At 44.7% G+C, this 25,684-nt stretch overlaps 1 protein-coding gene across 1 annotated transcript in view; it reads right to left on the bottom strand.

Annotated features, from left to right (window-relative positions):
• Positions 1-25,684, bottom strand: part of EZH1 (enhancer of zeste 1 polycomb repressive complex 2 subunit) — a 67,611-nt gene that overhangs the window by 16,348 nt on the left and 25,579 nt on the right. Inside the window, exons 8-14 of the mRNA XM_044298048.1 lie at positions 21,902-22,063; positions 16,909-17,010; positions 13,728-13,830; positions 11,087-11,250; positions 6,441-6,532; positions 3,610-3,790; positions 3,229-3,425 (exon numbers count right to left, since the gene is read on the bottom strand). Of these exons, the coding sequence (XP_044153983.1) occupies positions 3,229-3,425; positions 3,610-3,790; positions 6,441-6,532; positions 11,087-11,250; positions 13,728-13,830; positions 16,909-17,010; positions 21,902-22,063 (1,001 nt within the window). The remainder of the gene's footprint in view (positions 1-3,228; positions 3,426-3,609; positions 3,791-6,440; positions 6,533-11,086; positions 11,251-13,727; positions 13,831-16,908; positions 17,011-21,901; positions 22,064-25,684) is intronic.

Below are 25,684 nucleotides of genomic sequence, written 5' to 3'. Positions count from 1 at the left end.
TACGTTCCTGAATAGGAGAAGGTGGGGGCGCACCTTCAGGCAGAGGGCTGCTGGCCTGTGGGAGCCCGTGCAGACTGGGACTTGCGCCAGGTAGGTTGCGTCCGAAAAAACGGCTTCTTGCGTCTATCCTGGGCTGGGCCAGAGGAAGAAGAACTGGCCGCGGGTCTAGACCCGGTGGGCTTGCGAAAGGACCGAAAATGGGACGAACCAGCGCGACCACGGGGGGCGCCCATTGGCCTGGACTGGGGGAGGTGAGTACTCTTCCCACCCGTGGCCTCTGATATAAGTTCGTCCAGACGGGTTCCGAACAGGCGGGAACCCGTGAATGGTAGGCCGGCCAAAGAGCGTTTGGAAGCGGCGTCCGCCACCCAAACCTTCAGCCAGAGTTCCCTCCTGACAGAAACTGCCAGGGCAGAGGAACGGGCAATGAGGGCACCCGCATCAAGGGAGGCCTCACAGACGAATTTTCCGGCCTGAACAATTAGTTGGGCTAAGGAACGGAGGTCCTGAACAGGGACGTCCGACCCTAACTCCCGTTTCAGTTGCAAACCCCATTCAGAGACCGCTTTGCCAACCCAGGCGGAGGCAAAGACCGGTCTAAGGGCCGAACCAGAGGCAGTAAATATGGCCTTGGAGAGGGATTCCGTACGACGGTCCTCAACAGACTGGAGGGAAGATCCGTCCTGTACAGGAATAGTAGTGCTTTTGGACAGGCGAGCCACGGGAGGATCAACCTTAGGCGGGGATGTCCACGTGGTCACAGAATCCGCTGGAAAGGGATAACAAATGTCCAGCTTTTTGGGTGTAATAAAGCGGACGTTAGGCCGAGTCCAAGCCTTGGATACCACAGAAGAAAAATCAGCGTGTATGGGAAAAACCTTGGAGGCCTGTTTGGGGCGGAGAAAGGACACGCCGGCCTGTTCAGAGCTGGGGGGGTCATCGTGTAGCTGAAAGGTATCACGGATGCTAGTGACAAGATGCCCCACCGCGGACGCCAATTTGGACGGAAGCTCTGAGTCCATGTCCACGTCCGAATCCGCCAGTCCTCCCTCAGAAAGCGTATCCCTTTGAGAGGATAGACTTGACTGAGCTCGCACGCATGGCGGAGAGAGCGAAGCATCTGGAGAAGATGTGCGCTCAACCCTTGAACGTTTCTGAGTATGCCGGGCCCTGGAAGATTCGCTGGGAGGCAGGGAACCAGTGGGGGCGGCAGAAACGGTAGTCCCAGCGGGTGCGACAGGGATTGTGGCAGCCTGCGGGAGAGGCGGTCTATCCACGAGACGGCCCACTACGTGTGTAAGGCTTTCCACCGCCTGAGACAGAGACCTAGCCCAGTCAGGGGGTTCAGAGGCACCGGGGGGCGCAGCGGGAAGCGGGCCCTGCACCGGGGCCTGACATGCAAGGCAATGCGGCTCAGATTGCCCCCGCGGAAAAAGTTCCTTACAGGCGGTACAGGCATGGTACCAGGGTTTGGGGGCACCTGTGGGATCTGACATGCTGAAGTGTGGTTGTACTCTAATATAGAGACCACAAAGGGTTATAGCAGCTATGACCAGGAGGGTTAGGAGAGGGTTAACTGTCCTACCAGTGCCTCAGAAGAACGTCAGGAGATGGCCCAGATCAGCAGCAGCAGAGAAGCAATGAACAGCAGTGAGCAGCAGAGAGCAGCAGAGAGAGCGCCCACAGAAGCCGAGCGATGTACACAGGAGGTTAGAGTCCCCCACCGTGTCCCAGCTTCCTGTCAGGAGTGAGGAAGCGCGGGAAACCTCAGCAGAAAGCGCGGGGAACAAGCTCCGCCCCCTCCAGCGCTTGAAATGTCTCCTGTGAAGGAGAACGTAGCTCCGCCCCCAAAATGACGCGCGCGTAAGCCCCGCCCCCTGCCGGGACCGCTAAGCCCCGCCCCCCGTTCTCGGCGGGAAGGGGGAGAGAGAGAAGAGAAAAATGGAGTCAGCCCCGAATGAGGGGGAGGGGGGGGAGAAAGATAGCAGCGTGGGGGGGAACGGCGTGGGGGTGCTGAGGATGCTGCTGTGCTGCATTGTCCTGCAGATGAGCGCTCAGAATGAGCGACCACGGGTGCCCCCCTTACCCAGAGGGGTAGATGCTGCAGATAGGGACGGGGTATGGGCTGGAATAGCCATCTCACCGTCCGACGTCTTCACCCTCAGTCCTTTCCAGCAGGGTCGCCCCTTCAGCCACTGGCACCGCAGTGGCAGGAAGCTGGAAGAGGGGCTTGGCGTGCGGGCGACCCCCTAGCTGGCGGGATGTAGGGGAGCCATTGCTGCCCAGATCCTCCTATTGCTTCTGTGGGGGAGGCAGCAGTGCAGATAAGTTGGCACTGGCGCAGCTCAACCCCGGGAGAGCAGAGAGGTCTAATGCGTCTCTGGTATCCCTAGGAAAAAATAAAATAACAAAATTAGAAGAAAAAGTAAAAATAACAAGGAGAAAACAGCCCTGCAGTAGCAGGGAGTGTCTTGCCTCCTTGGACACTAAGCTAAAACTGGTAGCCTCTATCTCCAGGCTGAGGGTATAGCTGATGGAGGAGGGGCTTAACAGTTTTACTTAGTGTCACGCCTCCTAGGGAGCTGAGCTATACCCAAGGTCTGTGTCCCCCAAGGAAAATGGGCGAGAAAACGTATGTTCACAATCAGCAGCAGCCTTTTCTCCAAAAGTTGATTTCCCTGGCTGTGCAGAGAACTGCAGCTGGCTCCAATCACTTGAATAAAGCTGTGCTGCCGTTGTTCCTGCACAGTGTATAGGGAAATACAGTGAAGGGGCCAAAGAGCTGAATCAGTGCTGCAGTCCTTTCATTCTTAGGATCAGTGGGGGTTCCAAAGATCATATCCCCAATGATATGCCATCACTTTATGAGATGGGAATACAACTTTAATTTCACGTTAGGCTGAGAATTTCTAGGTCTAACAGTAGAAGTGTCAGTAATAAAAGCACTGGATTAAGGCCTCTTCACCAATGGGACCAAGCATTACAGGATGACTGCATATCAGCATGTATAAATATCACTAGGCAAAGTTATAATTAAAGGGGCTTCATTACATTTTAAACAATGCAAAATGCATGCCTGCGATCTAACTAATTTACTGCTAAAATCCAAATCATAGGTACTGCTGTCCAGGACCAAGCGAACAGAGAAGAGGTGATGGTACGCATGCCCATGTCCACATCCCACTGACATGTGCGTATCGTTTAAGCCCATTTGTTTCCATTTTGTACCTGCTTGCATGTCTTGGTCCCCATGAGTCGGGCAATGGAGCAAAAGTTGTTGAAATAGGTCCCATGGAAGACTCTGAAGAGAGATTCCTCAGCTCCAGACCATTCCACTGGTTCGCTGGTTTCGGAACCCTCTGGCAAGTCTCCACTCATGCTTCCTTGCCTCTGCCTCGTGGGGGTATGGCAGCGAGAATTTCCTTCTGTTTTTAAATCATACATGCATATATTTTAGATTAGTAATAGTCCACCTCCCTATATACTAATACATTTCATAACTTCCCACATTGTCATAGTAATTCATGAGTGACAAGCACAAACCAACTTTGAAACGGTCTAATGCAAACTGTATGCAACCAAGAACAGAGGCAAACCAGGCCTTCTTACCTGAAGAGCTGGAAGCACATTCATTCCCTGTGTCCCGATCACTGTCTCCTTCTTTGGCCTCAGTCACTGTTGAGGTGGAAGCACCTGAACTGGAAGTAGCAACTGTTGTGGTTTTTCTTCTACGCTTCCCTAAGCACTTGAACCTAGGGTTGTTCATCATGGCATACTCTTTAGCTCCTTCCTGAAGGATTAAGAGTTGAAGGCTAAAAAAAGCACCTTAAAAGTGACTGCTGACCTAATACTATTATATGGAGGGAGAAATCAATCATAAGGCTAGAAACCAAGCAGGTGGCACGCTACCAAGTGGGCAGAACTTAAGCTACCTTTACACCTCTGGTGTGAATTCTAGCAGGCTGTTCCAGCACAGAACAGCCTGCTGGAATTCACCAGACCCAGCACTGCCTAATGCAGACAGAATGGCAGGCTGCCCCATTAAATGGGTTGCCCGGGCTTTTACTATTGATGACCTATCCTCAAGATAGGTCATGAATATCAGATCGGCGGGGGGTCCGACACGCGGCACCCATACCGATAAGCTGTATGAGGCGACAGCGCACATGTGCCGTCTCTCTTCATGTCTTTGCCATAGACAGCAGTGGTGAACAGGAAGGGAGACAGCACGTGCGCACTGTGTTTGTCGTCTCCTCATACAGCGGATATCCTGAGGATAGGTCATCAATAGTACAAGCCCGGACAACCCCTTTAAGTATAATGGGGTCCGGCGGAAATCTATATGCATTTCAAGAGGAGAACTGGCCAGACATCCTCCGCTTGTGTGCTGGAGTTTCACACCGGAAGTCTGAAGCTAGCCTTAAAACTAACAATGTGAAATGCACAAATAAAGTCCAGGCAATAATAACTGCTAATATTCCTATGATTTCCATAATTCCATGACTTTTCCTTGTTAGGCTACTTTCACACTAGAGTTGTTTGAATCCGGCGTTCAATTCCGACACTGGAACTGCCCGCCGGATCCCGAAAAACGTGTGAAAACTGATTACATTTGAATCCTGATCAGGCTTTCGATCACAATGGAAAAATGCATTGGAAAAAACGGATCCGCCATTTATGGACTTTAACTTTTTTTTCCTATTTTTCGGGTTTAACATGCAAAAGCCGGATCCGTTTTGACTGAACACACGGCGCCGGATCCGGCGTTAATGCAAGTCAATGGGAAAAAAGCCTGATCAGGCGTTCAGTCAAAGTGTTCAGGATTTTTGGCCGGAGGTAAAAATACTGCATGCTACGTTTTTCTGAAAAGCCTGATCAGTCAAAAAGACTGAACAGAAGACGTCCTGATGCATCCTGAGGGACGGACTCTCCATTCAGAATGCATTAGGATAAAACTGATCAGTTCTTTTCCGGATTTGAGCCCCTAGGACGGAACTCAGCGCCGGAAAAGAAAAACGCTAGTGTGAAAGTAGCCTTAGTGTTGCAATTTTATTGCTAAGGAGTCCTAGTTTCGGCATGCATAGATAATAAGGAAATGTGATCTGCTAGGACCTTGACGAAGTTAATTTCAAGAAATGCAAGCAGTTTTGTAAAGATTGATCACTGGACGTTTTGCTACAGGTATAAGTTGGAAAATAAAGGGCTGCGCCATACTCTTTAGGCTAGGGCTACTTTGATTGTACAACATCAAGTCGTGGGATTAATGTACAAGGTTTGTCTGCAATCTGCTGTTGGACTAAGGCCTCTTTCACACTTGCGTTGTCCGGATCCGGTGTGTACTCCACTTGCCGGAATTACATGCCGGATCCGGAAAAACGCAAGTGAACTGAAAGCATTTGAAGACGGATCCGTCTTCAAAATGCTTTCAGTGTTACTATGGCAGCCAGGACGCTATTAAAGTCCTGGTTGCCATAGTAGTAGTGGGGAGCGGGGGAGCTGTATACTTACAGTTCGTGCGGCTCCCGGGGCGCTCCAGAATGACGTCAGAGCGCCCCATGCGCATGGATGACGTGCCATGCGATCACGTGATCCATGCGCTTGGGGCGCCCTGACGTCACTCTGGAGCGCCCCGGGAGCCACACGGACGGTAAGTATGCTGCTTCCCCGCTCCCCACTACACTTTACCATGGCTGCCAGGACTTCAGTGTCCCGGCAGCCATGGTAACCATTCAGAAAAAGCTAAACGTCGGATCCGGCAATGCGCTGAAACGACGTTTAGCTTAAGGCCGGATCCGGATTAATGCCTTTCAATGGGCATTAATTCCGGATCCGGCCTTGCGGCAAGTCTTCAGGATTTTTGGCCGGAGCAAAAAGCGCAGCATGCTGCGGTATTTTCTCCGGCCAAAAAACGTTCCAGTCCGGAACTGAAGACATCCTGATGCATCCTGAACGGATTTCTCTCCATTTAGAATGCATTAGGATAAAACTGATCAGGATTCTTCCGGCATAGAGCCCCGACGACGGAACTCTATGCCGGAAGAAAAGAACGCATGTGTGAAAGAGCCCTAAAGGTGCAAGACTACTTTAGGGTGCGATTTAAGAGTTTAAACATCATTAGATATGTTGAATTCAGCTCCAGGCTGGAAAAGTCACTTGTGATTTGCGATAAAAAATCTAGCAGGTTTGGATTTTTTGTAACTGTTCCATCACCGTGCAGCAAAGTACCTTCACAATCATTACTTATGATGTTGCAACGCACCCGGCCATTTTAGCTTTGTGCAACCAAAGTTGCCATGTACCTCAGGCCCTTACTGATAATAAAAAATAAAATAAAAACTCACAAGAACGCATTATAAGCACACTAAAAACTAGCATCCAACTTTCAAAGTGGGAAAAAAACTACAAATCTGCATGTAAAGAATAAGTACATGAAAACCTACCAGCCACAAGAAGCACTGACTTCCACATGGTTCTGTTTCAATCTTAATTTCTCGATTCCTTCTCTTACACATATTAGGACTTGCATGAAAGGCTAAAAGGCACAAAAATTACAAGGCTTATTCATAAACCAGTCATGTTTGTGCACTACTATCGTGTTCATGGTATTCACAAACATGATGACACCTTCAATTAAGGCTACTTTCACACTAGCGTTCGATCGGATCCGTTCTGAACGGATCCGATCATAATAATGCAGACGGAGGCTCCGTTCAGAACGGATCCGTCTGCATTATTTTAGCATATAAAAGCTAAGTGTGAAAATAGCCTCGTACGGATCCGTCCAGACTTTCAATGTAAAGTCAATGGGGGACGGATCCGCCTGAAGATTGAGCCATATGGTGGCATCTTCAAACGGATCCGTCCCCATTGACTTACATTGTAAGTCTGGACGGATCCGCACGGATCCGCACGGCCAGGCGGACACCCGAACGCTGCAAGCAGCGTTCAGCTGTCCGCCTGTCCGTGCGGAGGCAAGCGGAGCGGAGGCTGAACGCCGCCAGACTGATGCAGTCTGAGCGGATCCGCTCCATTCAGACTGCATCAGGGCTGGACGGCTGCGTTCGGGTCCGCTCGTGAGCCCCTTCAAACGGAGCTCACGAGCGGACACCCGAACGCTAGTGTGAAAGTAGCCTCATGTGGTACACATGTAAATACATTTCAGAGTACAAAATACTGAACTGCAATAAAAAGTCACTTTACTAAATAAAGCCAGCCATACACGACATAACCGTCTCCTGAGCGTGCACGTTTATTTCTATGAGAAATGGAAAGGACTCAAAGCCAGACATCTCTGGAAGCAACTGATCTCGCATGAAAATAAAGATCACACACGTTAAAATTCAGCTGTTTCCATCGATCTCCCCGACATCTGCTCTTAGGGGAAAGTCGGCAGGCTCCCATACAAGAAAATGTCAGCTGATCTGGTTGGTATAGGAGGAAGTGGCAGAGACTTTTCTCCCATGTGCTGGGCCGGTGTAACAACTATGGTGAGGGAGACATTTTTTCCAGACATCAAACCCCTCTTTTCTCTACTAACAGAGAAAAAGGAAAGACAGAATGGCAATGTGGAAAACCTCTGCAACATACTGAGCGTTCTCCAGGAATTAATCAAATAAAATGCCTGAAAATACTCAAATACAACATTATTATAAATATATTCCCAAATATCTTTAATTAGTGATAATGGCTTGTTTTGTCTAGGGAGCAATCATTAGGAGAAATAAAATGGCCTCTGTCCTATTAGTACACGCTGAACCTGTCCTAATCACACAGTAGAACAAGTTACTTCACTACACTGAGCTAAAGAGCTGCCTCATCCTCCTCTCTGCTCTGCTGGTCACGGATTATGATTAGGGATGAGCGAAGTGAGCTTCGGATCCTAGATCCAAAGTCACTTTGCTTCAAACTTTGTTTTAATGCAGTACAGAGATCACTCTCCGTACAGCATTAAAAATGTATGGGCCGGGCATATTCTAGATGTACGTCCATAACCCACAAGGAGAACCAGTTGAAGATTTAAACTTTCTGGTATTACACACCAGAAGTACTACATGCTATGAACCCAGGGTTTATAAGCCTCTCTATTCCACATCTTTTGGTCTTGCCTAATTATAGAGCCATTCTGGGTACAGGTTACTAGAATAGCGCAAGATATATTAAATGTTCATCTCCCTAGAGACCCTCTGACACTCCTCTTGAATGTAGTACCAGATAAACTAGGGGGCCACAGTGCCGGGCTGCTTCTCTACATACTAACTGCAGTCAAGTGTCTGATTGCTCTTCATTGGAGACGTCCTAACTCTCCTCCGAGTTCTGATCTATACGCCTGGATACAGGAAACTAGAACACTGGAACACTCGGTTGCACTCTAACGGAATTGCTGGCAAGCTTGGGACACTCGCAAGACTGCAATCCAACTCTAAACACGGACAGACAATTTTTTTCCCCTTTATATACTTTTTATTTATGTTTGCGATTTCTTTTTGTATACTGTTACCTGAGAAGGTCTGACTGTTCTGGACCGCTATCATAATAATAAAAAAATGTATGGGCTCCAATGAGGCTAAATGAGTTATCTCCGTACAGCATTAAAACGAAGTTTGGAGCGAAGCGACTTCAGATCTAGAATATGCTCATCCCTAATTATGATCCTGAATACAGATAAGATCTTCAGCGAAATCTCTGTAGGAATGGAGTTCATGAGGAGACATGAAGTACAGAGAGGTGGGTAGGGGTGTGGCTAATGAGCAGCAGCACTTGTCTGCAGTCTCCATTACCACAGTCTGTCCTGTCCGTACTCTCTGTACTTCATGTCTCCTCATGAACTCCATTCCTACAGAGATTCAAGTGAAAACCTTTTTAGGCTACTTTCACACTAGCGTTCATAGGTCCGTTCGTGAGCTCCGTTTGAAGGCGCTCACGAGCGGACCCGAACGCCTCCGTCCAGCCCTGATGCAGTCTGAATGGAGCGGATCCGCTCAGACTGCATCAGTCTGGCGGCGTTCAGCCTCCGCTCCGCTCGCCTCCGCACGGACAGGCGGACAGCTGAACGCTGCTTGCAGCGTTCAGCTGTCCGCCTGGCCGTGCGGAGGCGAGCGGATCCGTTCAGACTTACAATGTAAGTCAATGGGAACGGATCCGCTTGAAGATGTCACCATATGGCTCAATCTTCAAGCGGATCCGTTCCCCATTGACTTTACATTGAAAGTCTGAACGGATCCGCTCAGGCTACTTTCACACTTAGAATTTTTTCTACGTTATTAATGCAGACGGATCCATACTGAACGGAGCCTCCGTCTGCATTAATATGATCGGATCCGTTCAGAACGGATCCGATCGAACGCTAGTGTGAAAGTAGCCTTAGCTGTATTTGGGTTGAGGCACCTCAGTAAATTGGACAAGAAATAAGAAAATGAACAAACAGCAGGTGGCGCTATACAGATACATTTCATTGAATAACTCTGAGGCTATACTAAATTTATAATTATATGTAATTACAAAAGTATTCAGATCCAGGTGATGGTATGAAAAAGGTAGATTTTTTTTGTTACATAACCCCTTTAAAACTAAAACTTATTATGTTGTCCATGTAGTGCTATTAGTGGGTTGCATGTTATAGAGCAGGAGCTGAACAGATGGATATATAGTATTGTGGAAAAACACTCCGTATAACCTGTATATCATACAATTAAATCCCAGATCTTTCCATGCTCACAAGTCCAGGGGGCAGCCCTATTAGTGATTGGCAACTCATAAATGAGGACATTTATTAAAGGGAGTCTGTCAGCAGTTTTGAACATGATAAACTACTGACAGCACTCGATAGCACTGGGGAGAACTTCACTTTGAAGCTGCTTCACTGCTCCTAGCGACAGATGTAGTGGTCTCCTTGTTGGAGGCTACAGTTATCACTCAGAACAGAGGGGAGGGGCTGTGAAGCAGATCAATGCAGAGAGCACTTCACAGTGAAGTCCCCCGGGGCACCTGAGAGACCCCGGGCATAAATTATAATAAAAGTGCCAGGCTAAATAGTGGCGAGTGGGACGAAAAAGTGCGACTTTTTTATGGTCGTTTTCTGCACTACATGGGTCACAGTGTAGGTTTTCAATGACCCACCCACTGGACTCCTAAACACAGAAAGAGCAGAGATTTAAATGAATGAAACATAAGTAATACTGCATATTTTCCACAAAACTATATAGCAATCTGCTCAGCCACTACAACTCTATAAAATGCTGCCTGCAGGTCATCAACCATGTTTAACATAATTGTTTCTGATTAAAAGGTAAACTATTTTTAATACAAAGGTACAATTCTATTTGTTCAAAATACTGTAGATGCCAGCTTCATCTCAATGTAAAAAGAGTATGTTAATAAATATTTTGTTTTACATTTTATGTGCCCAGATATAAAAATAAAAAAAATTCATGTAAGATTGTTTTTTCCCCATTTACTTACGTTGTGAGTCTACTGAATTTCTTCTGTGTTTCTTAATCAAAATGGCTGCTCAGGAATATTTTTGTAAGGACTTTTATCGCATTTCTACCCTCTTAAAGAGGACCTGTCACAAAAAAAAAATGCAATGCAATCTGAAAGAACCATGTTATAGAGCAGGAGAAGCTGAGAAGATTCATGTATATATATTTGTGGGAAAAGATTCAGTAAAAGTTGTAATTTTTACATTTACATCTCAGCTTTTTCTACCTTCTATGAAGAGCTATTGGTACATGAAGGAGGGGTTATCAGTGATTGATAGCTCCGCTCCTCCTGCTCTATAACACAGTGCTTTCAGATTGCATGGCATCTTTTGGCAAACAGATCCTCTTTAAACTAAATTTTGCTGCTTCCTTTACATGCTGAGCAATGGTGAATGTAATATGTTCATGTTCAGTAAGGCTTTTCACCAGTCTACAAGCTCAACCCCACAGACTAATAGATGCTGAGACCCATCCCACCAGAAGAGGCTCTGGCACCTTCAGTGTACTGTACCCCATGTACTATCAAGTTCACTTGGCAGTGATCTATTAAAAGTATAATTTAGATAGATATATTGTATAGAAGGAGTTACAGGTGGCAGACTACTTACGGTGCAAGAAACAGTCATACTTAAAACAGCGGCGGCAGAACAGCGTATGAAAGGAGTGCAAGGACTGTTCTCGGGGAACAGATTTCGCCAAGGGTCCATCAATATTTGGAGTGCATTGTGGTGGAAGTGTGTTGGGATCCATAGCTGCAGTCAGTTCCTTGTACCTGAAAATAATTTAATAAAATGAAAATACTGACAGTTTCGATTTGTTTAAAGCGGTTTTCTTGTTTCACGATACTGGTGAGCTATCCTCGGGATAGGTCATCAATATCATATTGGTGACAGTCCAACACCCAACACCTCCACCGATCAGTTGTTTAAAGGGGGTGCAGCACTTCATTCTCTTTGTTTACCTGAACATCATAAACATTGTAGTGGCTGCGCAGGGAAATTACAGCTTCGTCTCCAATTCACTGGAGAGGAAGCTGTAATTACCTTGCCCCGCGGATACAAGGAACACCGCATACAGGTAAACATTAAAGAAGACGCAGAGCTTGCACGAGGGACACGTCCCCTTCAAAACTGCTCACAGAGAGACAGCTAGGGTCAACTCAATATACTCAACCATCATGAGATACCCTGAGATGCATCAATCAACAAGCCTATAGACTATTCTTATAGTGGCTTTTTAGACTATAGTATAGTTACGCTGAGTTCCTAAGATGGCAGATCCCATATGACCCCATACATACTGAAGATACACGTATTGCAAATATAGAAACCCATCACACCTTTCTGTGGCCAGAACACCTTGCTTATTTCTATGTGTAAAAGTATGCCAACTACTGAACTTCAAGAACCAAACAGGCATTAAATAATGATTGTGAAGATTGAGCTGGCACTTTCAACCATCCATGCCATAGAGCCTTACATTTGGAAAGACATTTTCTTTTCACATATAATTTAAACCTGAGAAAATATAACATTCATTTTCTTAATAAACTCCTGTTTAGTGGGAGGATTCGGCTGGATCCAGTGAAAAGCAATTAATTTACGTGCCTTGAACAGCGTTCTTCGAATACCTAGCGTGAGTAGCTTAAGCCACACCCGATTGCCCAAAATCCCCAAAATGCTAACTATGAGATCCAGAGGAAGAGATATTTGAAATGCCTCCATAATGACCTCAAGTATCTCCTACCAATACATCCCTAGTTTAGTGCAGTCCCACATCATATGCAATAAAGAGGCATTGTCCGTGCCACATCTGGGACACCACACATCACTCCTGACCCCGATCATGTGCAAGAATATAGGAGTCTTATACACCCTGTGCAATAGCAGAAGCTGTGACATATGTTAGGCCTCACTAGCAGTAAGAGCTAAGATGCCGGCCCTCTACTCTTGAGATATAGGGCCAACATCTCTGTCCCATTTGGCTTTGATTGGTAAAGGATCAGGGTGAGTGGAATCCTCAAGCAGTGGTTTTTAAATTAGTGAGATCAGTCCATTGGTACCTTTGTCTAATAACTTCTGCATCAAAGTGGTAAGGGCCGCTAGCTCTAGTCCATACATAAACTGTGTTTGAAAGGCTTGCCACATCCTTAAAAATGGATAAAACGCCACCTGTGGAAGTCCAAATTCTGTCTTTAATTGTTCAAAGGGTTTGAATGTGCCATCAGTTTGTAGCTGAAGTAAGAACAGGACACCTGTCTTCCCATGGAGAGAAACCCTCTACACGGAACATTTCTGGTGGGGGTTGCGCCATATGACTGTAAATTATGTCCATCCTTGTACATTTAGTAACTCATTGAATTTAGACTAGATCTTACACATTAGTCGAAAAGTTGGAGTTAGTCGAGTATTGCCATGCAACCCACCCGCTTCCAATAGATCTATTGGTGCCTTATCCCTCATCAAAGTAATTCTCGCAGAGGAACCCAAATCTCTCATGTTGACCCCATTGTTTAAAATTATGAAGTTCAGAGGCTAGAAAATAGAGCCAAGGGTTTAGTATAGACATGCCTCAAGTTTGTTTCTAGCTATTTGTTTTTTTTCCCAGATCATCGCTCTAAATATATCCTGTATTTTATTTTAAAAAATCCTCTGTGGAATCCACACCGGGAAGTTGTGAAGAACATATAGTAATTGGGGCATTAATATCATTTTAAGGAGGTTACTTTGCCTTGTGGCCCCCTTTAAAGCTTTTATCCCTCCTTCCACCAAAATCATGAATACATGAAAAGTGAAGCTCCAGTATTACTAGTGTTATTTGCATGTTTTGTTACTAATCATGTTACTCAAAGACTAAAGCTTGCTATACACATTAGATAGCTGTCGGCAGAATGCCCGTTCGGTCGATAGCTATCTTTCCTGATTCTGCCATACACCTGCATGCTTGGATAACTATGCATAAGCAGTGAATGAAACGAGAGAAGAAAGCCACCACCAGACTCTTGCCTCAGTGACTTATCTCCCCACTAGCAAAAGGATGGGGGCAACTGAATAAAATGTGCCCGACCCTTATGCTTTCCTCCCACCCCTACAAAAAAAATAATAATAATGTTTTAGTTGTTTTAGTGGGAGATATGCTAACAAATAATTCGGATTTAGAATAGGTACCCAGTATGTTCTCAATTGTATACTTTGCAAAGGTGACTAAAATAATAATAATACAGTATTATAATAATTTTGGATGATTTACCTTTTCTTGACTTCTTCTGGAAAGCCTCTTTCCGGAAAGACAGCAGAGATAGCACTAAAAATAAGATCACTTGGCAGAAGGCTTTTAGAGTTTCTCTTGCTGCCTAAAAGACATTGCAAGCAAACAACTTTACTAATAAATGTAATGATTAATTAGGGTACCGTAAATCTACGTGTTAATAAATTCAGGAGTGATGCTCAAATATAACATATATAAATGTTATTCACAGGTATTATCACAGTTTTTAGACAAATTTCTCTTGATATAAATTAAAGCTGGAGCATGGCCCTCACAGTTCCAATCTGTGGAGGAACCTCAAAAGAGCAATGCATGCAAGAATCTCACAGAACTGGAAGATGTTTGCAAGGAAGAAAGGATTCAAATCCCTCAAATAAAAACTGAAAGACTCTTGGCTGGCTACAAAAAACATTTACAAGCTGTGATACTTGCCAAAGAGGGTGCTACTAGGTACTAGCCATGCAGGAGTCTCAACCTTTTGCTTCAGGACCTTTTCCTTTTTTTGTTATTTTGAAAACGTAAAAGATGAAAATAATAAAAATAGTTTTTGCTTAAAATATTAAAGGAATGAGTCATCTTTAACTTTATGCCTTTTGAAGATCATTTCATCTTCAACTTGCTTAACTGTTAACAGTAACTTTGAACAGGGGTGCCCAAACTTTTGAATGCCACTGTATACTTTCACCCTCCGTTCATTTCAGCTGTTATATAATGTGACCCTCCCCCCCCCCCCCCCCATCAGATTCTCTGGATTCCACAGTGTTTGCTGTGTAGACCAGTCGCCGATTTGTCCATTTTTTTTTGTGAGGGCCTCAATGTCAGTCTAATAGGAATGAATAGAGTACGGGTCCACTATTATTTTTTCTATGCTTCATTAACAAGAGTGCTAAAAGCAATTTATCTTTGTAAAGATTCCAACAACAGACTCAGGGCAAAGTATACAGTGTGGATACTTTAAAGTTATAATTAAGCACCACTAAATCAACATCCAGCAAGCATATGAACAGTATTTCTGCAATATGTTCTTTTTCCTGCTTGGATCTTCACATTTCTTAATAGTAGATTTATTTATTCTGTAACAACATCCATCCATTTTGTAGCCAGTTGTCCTGAACACTTCAAGTGTAATCACCCTGAGTATAGTCCCAGATTATCACGACCAAAACTGGACAGCTTCATTTTAGTAACCTGGTCTTCAAGTATAAGTAAGGCCTCTTTCACATGGGCGAGATTTCCGCGCGGGTGCAATGCGTGAGGTGAACGCATTGCACCCGCACTGAATCCGGACCCATTCATTTCAATGGGGCTGTGCACATGAGCGGTGATTTTCATGCATCACTTGTGTGTTGCATGAAAATCGCAGCATGTTCTATACCAGGGATGGCCAACCTGAGGCTCTCCAGCTGTTGCAAAACTACAACTCCCAGCATGCCCAGACTGCCTACAGGTATCAGCCTACAGCAAAGCATGGTGGGAGTTGTAGTTTTACAACAGCTGGAGAGCCACAGGTTGGCCAGCCCTGTTCTATACTGTGCATTTTTCACCCAACGCAGGCCCTAAAGAAGTAAATGGGGCTGCATGAAAAATGGAAGCTTCCGCAAGCAAGTGCGGATGCGGTGCGATTTTCACGTACGGTTGCTAGGACCCGATCATTCTTATTTTCCCTTATAACATGGTTATAAGGGAAAATAATAGCATTCTTAATACAGAATGCTTGGTAAAATAGGGATGGAGGAGTTAAAAAAATAAATAAAATAAATGAACTCTCCTTAATCCACTTGTTCGCGCAGCCCGGCTTCTCTTCTCTTCTTCTTTGCTATGCAGGAGGAAAAGGACCTGTGGTGACATCACTGCGCTCATCACATGGTCTGTCACATGATCCATTACCATGGTGATGGATCATGTGATGAGTGCAGTGATGTCATCAAAGGTCCTTTACCCACGTCCTGAAGTAAGAAGACAGAAGAGAAGCCGTGATCGCGAACAAGTGGATTAAGGAGAGTTAATTTGTATTTATTTTTTAACCCCTCCAGCCCTATTTTACTAAGCATTCTGTATAAAGAATGCTATTATTTTCCCTTATAACCATGTTATAAGGGAAAATAATACAATCTACACAACACCTAACTTAAACCCGAACCTCTGTGAAGAAGTTCAGGTTTGGGTACCAAACATACCGATTTTTCTCACACGCGTGCAAAAAACACATTAAAATGTTTTGCACTCACGCAGAAAAATCGTGCATTTTCCCGTGACGCACCCGCATCTTATCAGGCCCAAATCCATGACGCCCGTGTGAAAGAAGCCTAAAGGTTCAACCAGTCTGAAGAACTCATCACTGGCCACAGAATTTCCAGAAGTCTTTGTCAGTACCAAAATATCTATAATTCCCCAGTCTCACAATTTCATAGATTAGTTCTAACAATAAGGAAGAGTCACAGAAATACTGTTGCATTCACCTTTCTGATCCTTGATTTCATAGACCATTATTAAATTTAAATTATTTTCATGGTCACTAATTGTTTCTCTGCCAAGAAGTGCCTCCATCATATCTCTTCTCTGCTAGCAGAGAAACACTGTCTACTATGTCTTAGTCTTTAACTCAATAGTTACCTTTTATGCTGTCACAACTATTGTTTCCTTCATAACTCTCTCAACTTCCATTTTGTCAGCATTTTTCTTAATTTTCACTAGGGTCACCTTTTCAGCTATTAGTGACTTCAATATAGAAGTAATAAACACAATGGAGACTATTCTGAAAGGATCTGTGTAAATAATGAGTACATTGAAAATAGCGGGTTTACATGTTGATCGTTCAGTGAAGGAGTCCCCTGCCTTTACAGGCAGTGATCTCCTTCACCATATGAGAATAAAGGATCGCTATTGCGATCGCTCATCCTCATACAGCTGCACTGTTTCTGGGCAGCAGATCTCTTTTTAGACAGCACGATCTCCTGCCAAGAAACGATAATTGATGTGCCTGCACGAACGACAGGATCACCCGATGAACAAGCATTTTGCTCGTTCATTGGGTGATCGGCAGCACATGGGCAGATTGTCTGGAACAAGTGTTCATAGGAACGTTCATTCCCGATAATCTACCTAAATATCAAGCAGTGTAAATTAACCTTCAGTCCAGCAGCATTATAAAATTGTTTCTAACCTCGTGTTTTGCCCTGAGCAGAAATGTTATCTTCTCCATCTGCTTTGGTGTCCACTTGGCCTTTTTTTGGAGCAGAATTACTTCCTGTGCTTTGGACCTCACCTGTGCATTTGAAAGAAAAAGATGTAAAAAAAAAATATCTGTGGTTTATCCTTCTGGCTGGACATGTCTCAGCAGAAGCACAATGAAAAGGAACATGGCTTAATATTATTTGTACAAAATACAAAGAATGGTCAAAAGGACCTCTGCTGGTGTACTCTACTATAGTGGCTTTAATGTTTAGTTCCTGCATGCTTTAATAATTCACAGCCTTTCAGACAGTGTTTGATAGCTGAAAGTACTTTGTGTCAGTGTGAACTTGTATGTTAATTGATTGGCATGTCACCGGCTGTACAATGGGTGTTGTTTGTGTGCATCTGGGGGCACATGGATTGCATTTGGGGTGTGACTTGCTTAAATTGCAGCTTGACAGGGAGGGGAGTGCAAAACGGAGTGAATGGAGAATTCAAGGCTATGTCACATGCTGGGATGGTGCATAGGTGACCATTAGGGCTGTTTCACACGAGCGGATGCCGTGCGTGGCATCCGCTCAGTGAAAGAGTGCCAAGACCCGATGCAGACTGCAGAGGCACGGAGCAGTAACATGACTGATAATGCTCCGTGCCTCTCTGTGATCTCTTTACTACGTGATTTCGTAGTAAGGAGATCACAGAGAGGCACGGAGCATTATCAGTCATGTTACTGCTCCGTGCTTCTGCTGTCCGCATCGGGACTTGGCTGTCATTCACGGAGCGGATGCCACGCACGGCATCCGCTCGTGTGAAACAGCCCTTATAGATGGATAAATGTCCTGCCATTTTCTACTGTAAAACCTGTAAAACCTTCACAGAGCTGTAATGTTTCAGAGTGTAGCTCAGGAGGAAAGCACACAAAGCATTCTGCAAGGAGAAATCACACACTCCTCATCAGTACAGAGAGAGGAGAGCAACCATGGCAGACCCTGCAAGGGGAGCAGGGCTTTAGAGTTGGTAAGCCAAAGTTCTGGCTCTTGACTCCTGCATTTCATCACACCCCAACTCCAGATCCAACTCCTTCATAAATGGGCAATAATTTAATAACAACGTTACTGTAATAAAATGGTAACATTGAGCTTTTTCTTACTTCTTATCGTAAGTAATCAGGCTACTTAGATGGAACACAAGCCACATTTATTGGAATACAATTTCTGAAATGTTCTAGGCTCCTGTAAGTAAATATGCAATGCACTATGCATTTAATAACTGGATAACACTATTAAGAAATCTGTGAATTTGTCCTCAGAAAAAAGTTAGGCCCCTTTCACATGGGCATTGCGGAAGAGGTCCGGATGCGTTGCGGGAAACTTGCGCGAGTGTGCACGTAATTTCAGTCAGTTTTGTCTGCGATTGCGTTGTTCAGTTTCTTGCACGCGAGTGCAAAGGGTTTTAATGCGTTTTGCATGCACGTGATAAAAAACTGAATGTGGTACCCAGACCCGAACCCGGACTTCTTCAGTGAAGTTTGGGTTTGGTGTTCTGTAGATTTTATTATTTTCCATGATAACATGGTTATCATGGAAAATAATAGCATTCTTTAAAAGGGATTCTGTCATCAGATTTAACCCCTCTAACCTAAACATATGCTCATGTCCAGACTAATAAGAAGAATCCTAAGCTGGCCTTATTAAACCTCACTGTGGCTCTATTTGCCCAAAAAACAGTTTTTTATAACCTGTCAATCACTTACTTAAGGTGCCCAAGGGGAGGTCCGTTAATACAGGGTGCCCGGCCACACCCCTCGCCGTCCAGTGCCCAGCACCGCCTTCCCTGTCTTTAGCGCCGCCTCCACAATCCTCCCCGTCCCTCTGCCAGATCCCGCGCCTGCACACTAGGCTATGCGCCCGTGCGGACTCCTGGCAGAGGCTTAGTTGAGCGCAGTGCGTATCAGGCTAAGCCTAGTGCGCAGGCACGGGATCTGGCAGAGGGACGGGTAGAATTGCGGAGGCAGCGCTGAGCTGTAGAAGGCGGCGCTGAAGACAGGGAAGGCGTCGCTGGGCACGGGACGGCGAGGGGTGTGGCCGGGCACCCTGTATTAACGGACCTCCCCTTGGGCACCTTAAGTAAGTGATTGACAGGTTATAAAAAACTGTTTTTTGGGCAAATAGAGCCACAGTGAGGTTTAATAAGGCCAGCTTAGGATTCTTCTTATTAGTCTGGACATGAGCATATGTTTAGGTTATAGGGGTAAAATCTCATGACAGAATCCCTTTAAAGGGAACCTGTCACCTGGATTTTGTGTATAGAGCTGAGGACAGGGGTTGCTAAATGGCCACTAGCACATCCGCAATACCCAGTCCCCATAGCTCTGTGTGCTTTTATTGTGTAAAAAAAATGATTTGATACATATGCAAATTAACCTGAGATGAGTCAGAACTTGAAAATATGACTCTTCTCTGGTCACACAAGTATAAGATATGACTCTTTTATGTCAATTTGCATATGTATCAAATCGTTTTTTTTTTACACAATAAAAGCACACAGAGCTATGGGGACTGGATATTGCGGTTGTGCTAGCGGCCATCTAGCAACCCATGTCCTCAGCTCTATACACAAAATCCTGGTGACAGGTTCCCTTTAATACAGAATGCTAAGTAAAATGTCCCTTGAAGTTAATAAATAATAAAAAAAAGTTACTCACCTCATCCACTTGATCGCGCAGCTGTTATCGTCTTCTTCTTGCAGGACCTGCAAAAAGACCTGCGCTGACGTCATCGCGCTCACCACGTGGCGAGCGCAATGATGTCAGCGCAGGTCCTGCAAGAAGAAGAAAGAAGGCAATAACAGCTGCGCGATCAAGTGGATGAGGCTATGTTATAATGGAAAATAATAAAGTGAATGGACCTCATCCCTATTTAATAACATTATCTCCTTAGCAACCATCCGTGAAAAATAGCATAGCATCCGCACTTGCATCCGGATGCAATGCGATTTTCATGCAGCCCCATTCACTTCTATGGGGCCTGTGTTGCTTGAAAAATGTGCTGCGATTTCACGTGAAACACATCGCTCATGTACACAGCCCCATTGAAATGAACGGGTCAGGATTCAGTGCGGGTGCAATGCGTTCAGGTCACACATTGCACCAGAGCAGAAAACTCGCCCGTGTGAAAGGGGCCATAGAAAAGCTATGGGGAAACACAGGGAATCATATGCAAGTCTAAATGGGAATTAAGGAAACATGTAAAAATTGTAGCTGCTATATTCAGTGCTTGCCGGTTGCTTGGGAATAAACAACTTTTCATAAGTGCCCTCAGCTTGCCTCCACTATTGAAATATTCATACTTAAATGCTATCTGCAGCTCCGGTCCTGGGTACTGTGGGTCTAGTTTGTCCCTTTGGCATGAGCATGATCATCTGCTGCAGCCAATGACTAGATTCAACAGTGACATGTTGATAAGAGACATCACCGCTGAAGCCAGTTATTGGTTGCAGCAGAGCAGGATATCATGCCTGTGCCAGGGACGAATTAAACAAATGACGGACCGGTAGATGGACATATGTGAGCCAGCATGCAGGACCAGAGCAGCCGCATTCTTTCCATAGCACAGGCAGGCTGCAGGCACCCGTGAAAAGTTACTTATTCCTGGACAACCCCTTTAATGCGGTCTTCCTGTTCGGTCTAGTAATTTGGAGATAACTGCAGGAATAGCCATTAGTGAACTTTCGCCTCTGGTCTTCACTAATGAGCATATGCAGCACTGTTTCAGGTGTTGTAACAGCATGAAGATACTTAGTATAAAGTACAGGAGAGGTAAGAACTCATTTTCTATCATCACTAGAACAACCTGCTTATCACTGATTCTGATTAGATCATAAAGTTTATGTATGATTAATATTTCAAAATTTATATGAAAGTTTATACATTAGACAATAATAATTAGGGATAATATTCTTTTTAAGCTGGAGTTGGTACATTTCTTCAGATTCCAACTCCACCCAAAACTAGATTAAACTCCACAGCCCTGGAGGGGAAAAAGGGTATCAAGCTCTCGCAAATATCAGTGTCTATAAGCACATGGGAGAAGAGATTCCTCATGGGCTCTACAAGGGGAAATAGGTCCAGTGATGTATCTGTGTTGATGCATGACAGCTAATGAAGACATCAGCATCCTGGACATACAGACCCCAGATCCAGCATGTATTACTGGGATTGAAACACCAATATGAGAAAAGTATGAAATTAGTAGCTGGTTGCAGGGGGGCTGAAAATAACTGAAGGAATAAAGATTGCACAATGAAAATGAGTGCAATCTTTTGTAACTCAAAAGTAACTACAAATATATGTTAAAAAAATAAATAAATTATGTTTTAACATGTAGGCTTAGGGTATGAAAACCTAATTTCACTAACTCATCACTGTGTACAGACTTCATTAATTAAACATACAGGTGCTAAATTCGACATCGCCATTGATAAGTGTTGTACTCACCATGGAGGCAGACCCCACTACTACTATGTCGCTCAACTCCTTCCCTTGCTTCTGGATATAAAACCATGGCATTTTCCTGCAGTGACCACTAGAAGGAACTCAGAGCATAGGAGATTTTTACAGCTTCCATTAAGCTCAATGATAACTGTATACATTCCTATACACTGAGCCCCCGATAGTGGTGGCTGCAGACAGACACTTTTATAATATGTGATGGAAGCTGGATATTTGAAGATGTAAGGGGAGCTTTATCAATTTACTCATGCCAGTTGCCTGGTGTAAATATACTGAGAAATATGGTATTCAGAAAGAGCACCAGGTTTCTAAAGCACCGCTACTCCACTTTTTTGAGTTAGGCAGTCAGAGAGTGTAGCAGTTAACATAAGAATAAACCAAAAATAAACTTGTCACAAGTAGTGCTTTAATAAAGAAGATGCATGAACTTTAGAAGGAGCAACTACAAGGGTCTACAGAACAAATTAATTACCTTCCTCAGCAATTCGCTTTCTTTTACGTGTCATGGGTCCTTCTCCTTTCACCTCTTCTGCCTTGCGTCCCGACTCACTCTGTCTACTTTCACCTTCATCTGTAATCTGAAGAAGAGCACCAACCAGCTCCAGAAAGCTGGCATCATCCAGAATGCCAGCACCTGCACAGAACCAAGTCAGCTTTCTTAGGATTCTTCCAAACAAAACCTAAGAAATCTCGCAGTCCAGTCATAAATTTGTACATTTGAAACATCAAAAGGCTTTAAATAGCAAAGCATAGCTGGTAAAGACATGTAAGAGATCCACATGGCCCCTTTGCTCTGAGTGACAGCTGTAGCATCCTACCAGGAGACAAATACAGCTGTCACTCAGGGCATAAGGGCACCTCACGGGCAGTTGCAGAAGAAGCTGGCAGAATAAAACTTTATACTCACACTACTCCTGACGAGAAAAGCTTCTGAAAAGGTATGTTTGTACAGGTCTCCTTAGCCTCAAATCTATAGCTGTCAGCAGATTTGCATGGTCAAAACTGCTGACAGACTGCATTTAATATACACCACGAAAAATGCAAACTAATAAGCACATCAGATGGAAGCATTATATTAGTCAGATGCTTCTCAGCATAAATCTGTGTAAAGCATGAAGCAAATTAAGCATGACATTCAGCACATCACACCAACCTAGATGACTTTAAAAACTTCTGAAGTAAGAACCCTTTTGAGCAGTTTAAGGTTTATACCAGTGTTTGGACTGGCAACATTATTTTTACTATAAAGAGAAAACAAGGTGTGCACTCATTTTTCTAGTTTTGCATATAGGATGAACTATTTAATATAAACATATAGAAGCGGGAAAATAAAATAAACCATTACATATATAATCCCCCAGAAAAAAAAGTTAAAAAAAAACATACCGTAAGCATTAGTACTTCATTCTCAATTGCGATACATGATGCTGTAAATACATAGATGAATATATGCTAATTCCAATACATGATTGCAAGAGAAATATATATATATAAAAAATGGGCAAAAGTATATATGTGTGTGTCCGTCTTCAATTCTCACAAGATATAGAGAAATTTAGCATATGTTGAATATAATATAGGGTCCATTAACACGTCCGTAGAATGTGTCCGGATCCGGACCCATTCATTCTCTATGGGGCCGAAAGAGATTTGGACAGCACACAGTGTGCTGTCCGCATCCGCATTTCCAGAGCGCGGCCCTGATCTTCCGGTCCGCGGCTCCTGAAAAAAAAAATAGAATATATGTTCTATGGGGGTGCCGGCCGGGTGTATTGCGGATCCGCAATACACTACAGGCGTGTGAATGGACCCTAAAGCTTTAGCAATACTGCCCCTCAATATTCAGTGGTATTTAATATAAATTCATGGTAAAAAATTGCATATCATATGGATGGTCAGTATGGCTAATATTCTGTAATATTTGCTGACACTTATAAAAACATTTAACATTATTCCATAGAACCGCTGACTGTTCTAAATTAGTAGCGCTAAATGAATTGGCTGAGTCTAGCACACGTGTCTCGCCTGGCTTGAAGAGCAAGAAGTAAGTTCATCATTACCGGCACATTGAATTGAAATTTCCTGCTACACTCATTATGCAGTCGCTGACTGGTTGAAATAGGTAAAGATGAAACAGTTGACAAACTAGACACACATATCTTGCTTGATTTAAAAGCAGAAGATGAGTTCATCGTTATTAGCACATTGAGTATTGACATCCTCTTGCAGTCACTGCGTAATAATGATGAGAATGTATCGCCAACTTTGTTAACGAATATCGCTAGTATTGTTTCCAATATTAAACACTTACTTGTAGCAAAGCTCATCAGTCCTGAGGGTATGGGGTTTAGATTTATGCACTTACCCTTCCTCCTCTCGTATCAGCGCTAGGTCATTTTATACCTTATGGAGATCTCTATGGCAGCAAGCTTCCAAGTTGCAGATCCCCAAGCGGTTGGTTAACGTTGGATTTGTAGGGCGCCATCTCCTCCAGCAGTGGCGAGTTCTCTCCAATATTAGTGCTGCTGTATATACCTTAGGCCCAGACCATATGTAGATGTATTTAGGTATATTATAAATGATTACCAAAGCGTTTTTTCTTTAGTGGCTTATATTTGTAAATGTGGCAATACCATCTTTTTACAGTGTTGTGTAATAGTTACAAGGCTGGATCAAGTTACAAATTGGGTTACAAAAAAAACACGTGTATGGAGTCCTTTTGTGTCCCACTAACATTGCAATCAGGGGCGGACTGACCGGTCGGGCACTTCGGACATGGTCCGAGAGCCCTGCCGGGATGGTGGCCCGCCGCAGAATAACATAACACCGGGCCCCGCTCACTGTAATACTAATATTCATATGTGAACAACTTGAAATCCTCTGCGATCCTCTCCCTCCGAGCTCTCTGTACTCACAAACTCAGTAGCAGGCCGGGCGGCAGCGCAACTCACTGACGTCACGCGCCTGCTCCTCCTACTTCATTCATAAAGTGGGAGGAGCAGGCGTGTGACGTCAGTGAGTTGCGCTGCCGCCCGGCCTGCTACTGAGTTTGTGAGTACAGAGAGCTCAGAAGGAGAGGATCGCAGAGGATTTCAAGTTGTTCACATATGAATATTAGTATTACAGTGAGCGGGGCCCGGTGTAATAGAATACAGTGACTGCACCGGGCCCCGCTGCCATTACAACACCAGATGCCGGACCCCAGTCCCTGTATTGGGGATCATTCACTCACAGGGACACTGTTATGGAGGGGGATCTGTGGATGACACATATATAGCATAAGGTGCTATATATGTGTCACCCACAGATCCCCCCCCACAACAGTGCCATCCACAGACCCCCCCCCCCCCCACAACAGTGCCATCCACAGATCCCCACCCACAACAGTGCCATCCACAGATCCCCACCCACAACAGTGCCATCCACAGATCCCCACAACAGTGCCATCCACAGATCCCCCCCACAACAGTGTCATCCACAGATCCCCCCCACAACAGTGTCATCCACAGATCCCCCCCACAACAGTGTCATCCACAGATCCCCCCAACAGTGTCATCCACAGATCCCCATAACAGTGCCATCCACAGAGCCCCCATAACACCTTTTGGTTCCAAATATTTTTTTAATTTGGCTATTCCCCACCCCTCTTGTAATTGTTCCGCTACTTGTGGGCTGCGCGGGAATGAGTTCAGTCACTTCGGTGGGCAATCCCATCCTGCAGCGCGTGATCCCGCAAGACCTGCCGCTGTAGGTCACGGGTCTCGCGGGATCACACGCAACAGGATGGGATTGCGCACCGAAGTGACTGAACTCATGCCCATGTAGCCCGCAAGTAGCGGATCAGTGGAATAAGTACAAGGTGGGTGGGGGGATGATCTGTGGGGTTTCCCAGACGGCTAGGCCCTTCACAGTAGTTATTAACCCCTTTCAGCAGTCCCCCATTCACTGAAGGGGGGACTGCTGAAAGGGATTAATAACTACTGTGAAGGGCCTCCCCCCCTTTCACAGTAGTTATGCCCAGATATGTGCCCCCTTCACAATAGTTATGCCCAAATATGTGCCCCCTTCACAGTAGTTATGCCCACACTGCTTCTAACAAAGGCTCACTAATGGACGCTGATATTAGATCACCCCATACAAAAGCATTGAATCAATGCTCTCCTATGGGGAAAATTTGACCCTGGAGGTCATCATGCAGGGTGTGGGGACGTCCAGCGTCAGATACCAGACCAAAGGTCTGTTTTAATCCAGGAAG

The sequence above is a fragment of the Bufo gargarizans genome, chromosome 6 (assembly GCF_014858855.1).
Source record: "Bufo gargarizans isolate SCDJY-AF-19 chromosome 6, ASM1485885v1, whole genome shotgun sequence".
NCBI lineage: Eukaryota > Metazoa > Chordata > Amphibia > Anura > Bufonidae > Bufo > Bufo gargarizans.
Note: the sequence above shows the minus strand (reverse complement) of the source record. Positions and strands in the feature narration are given on the sequence as shown.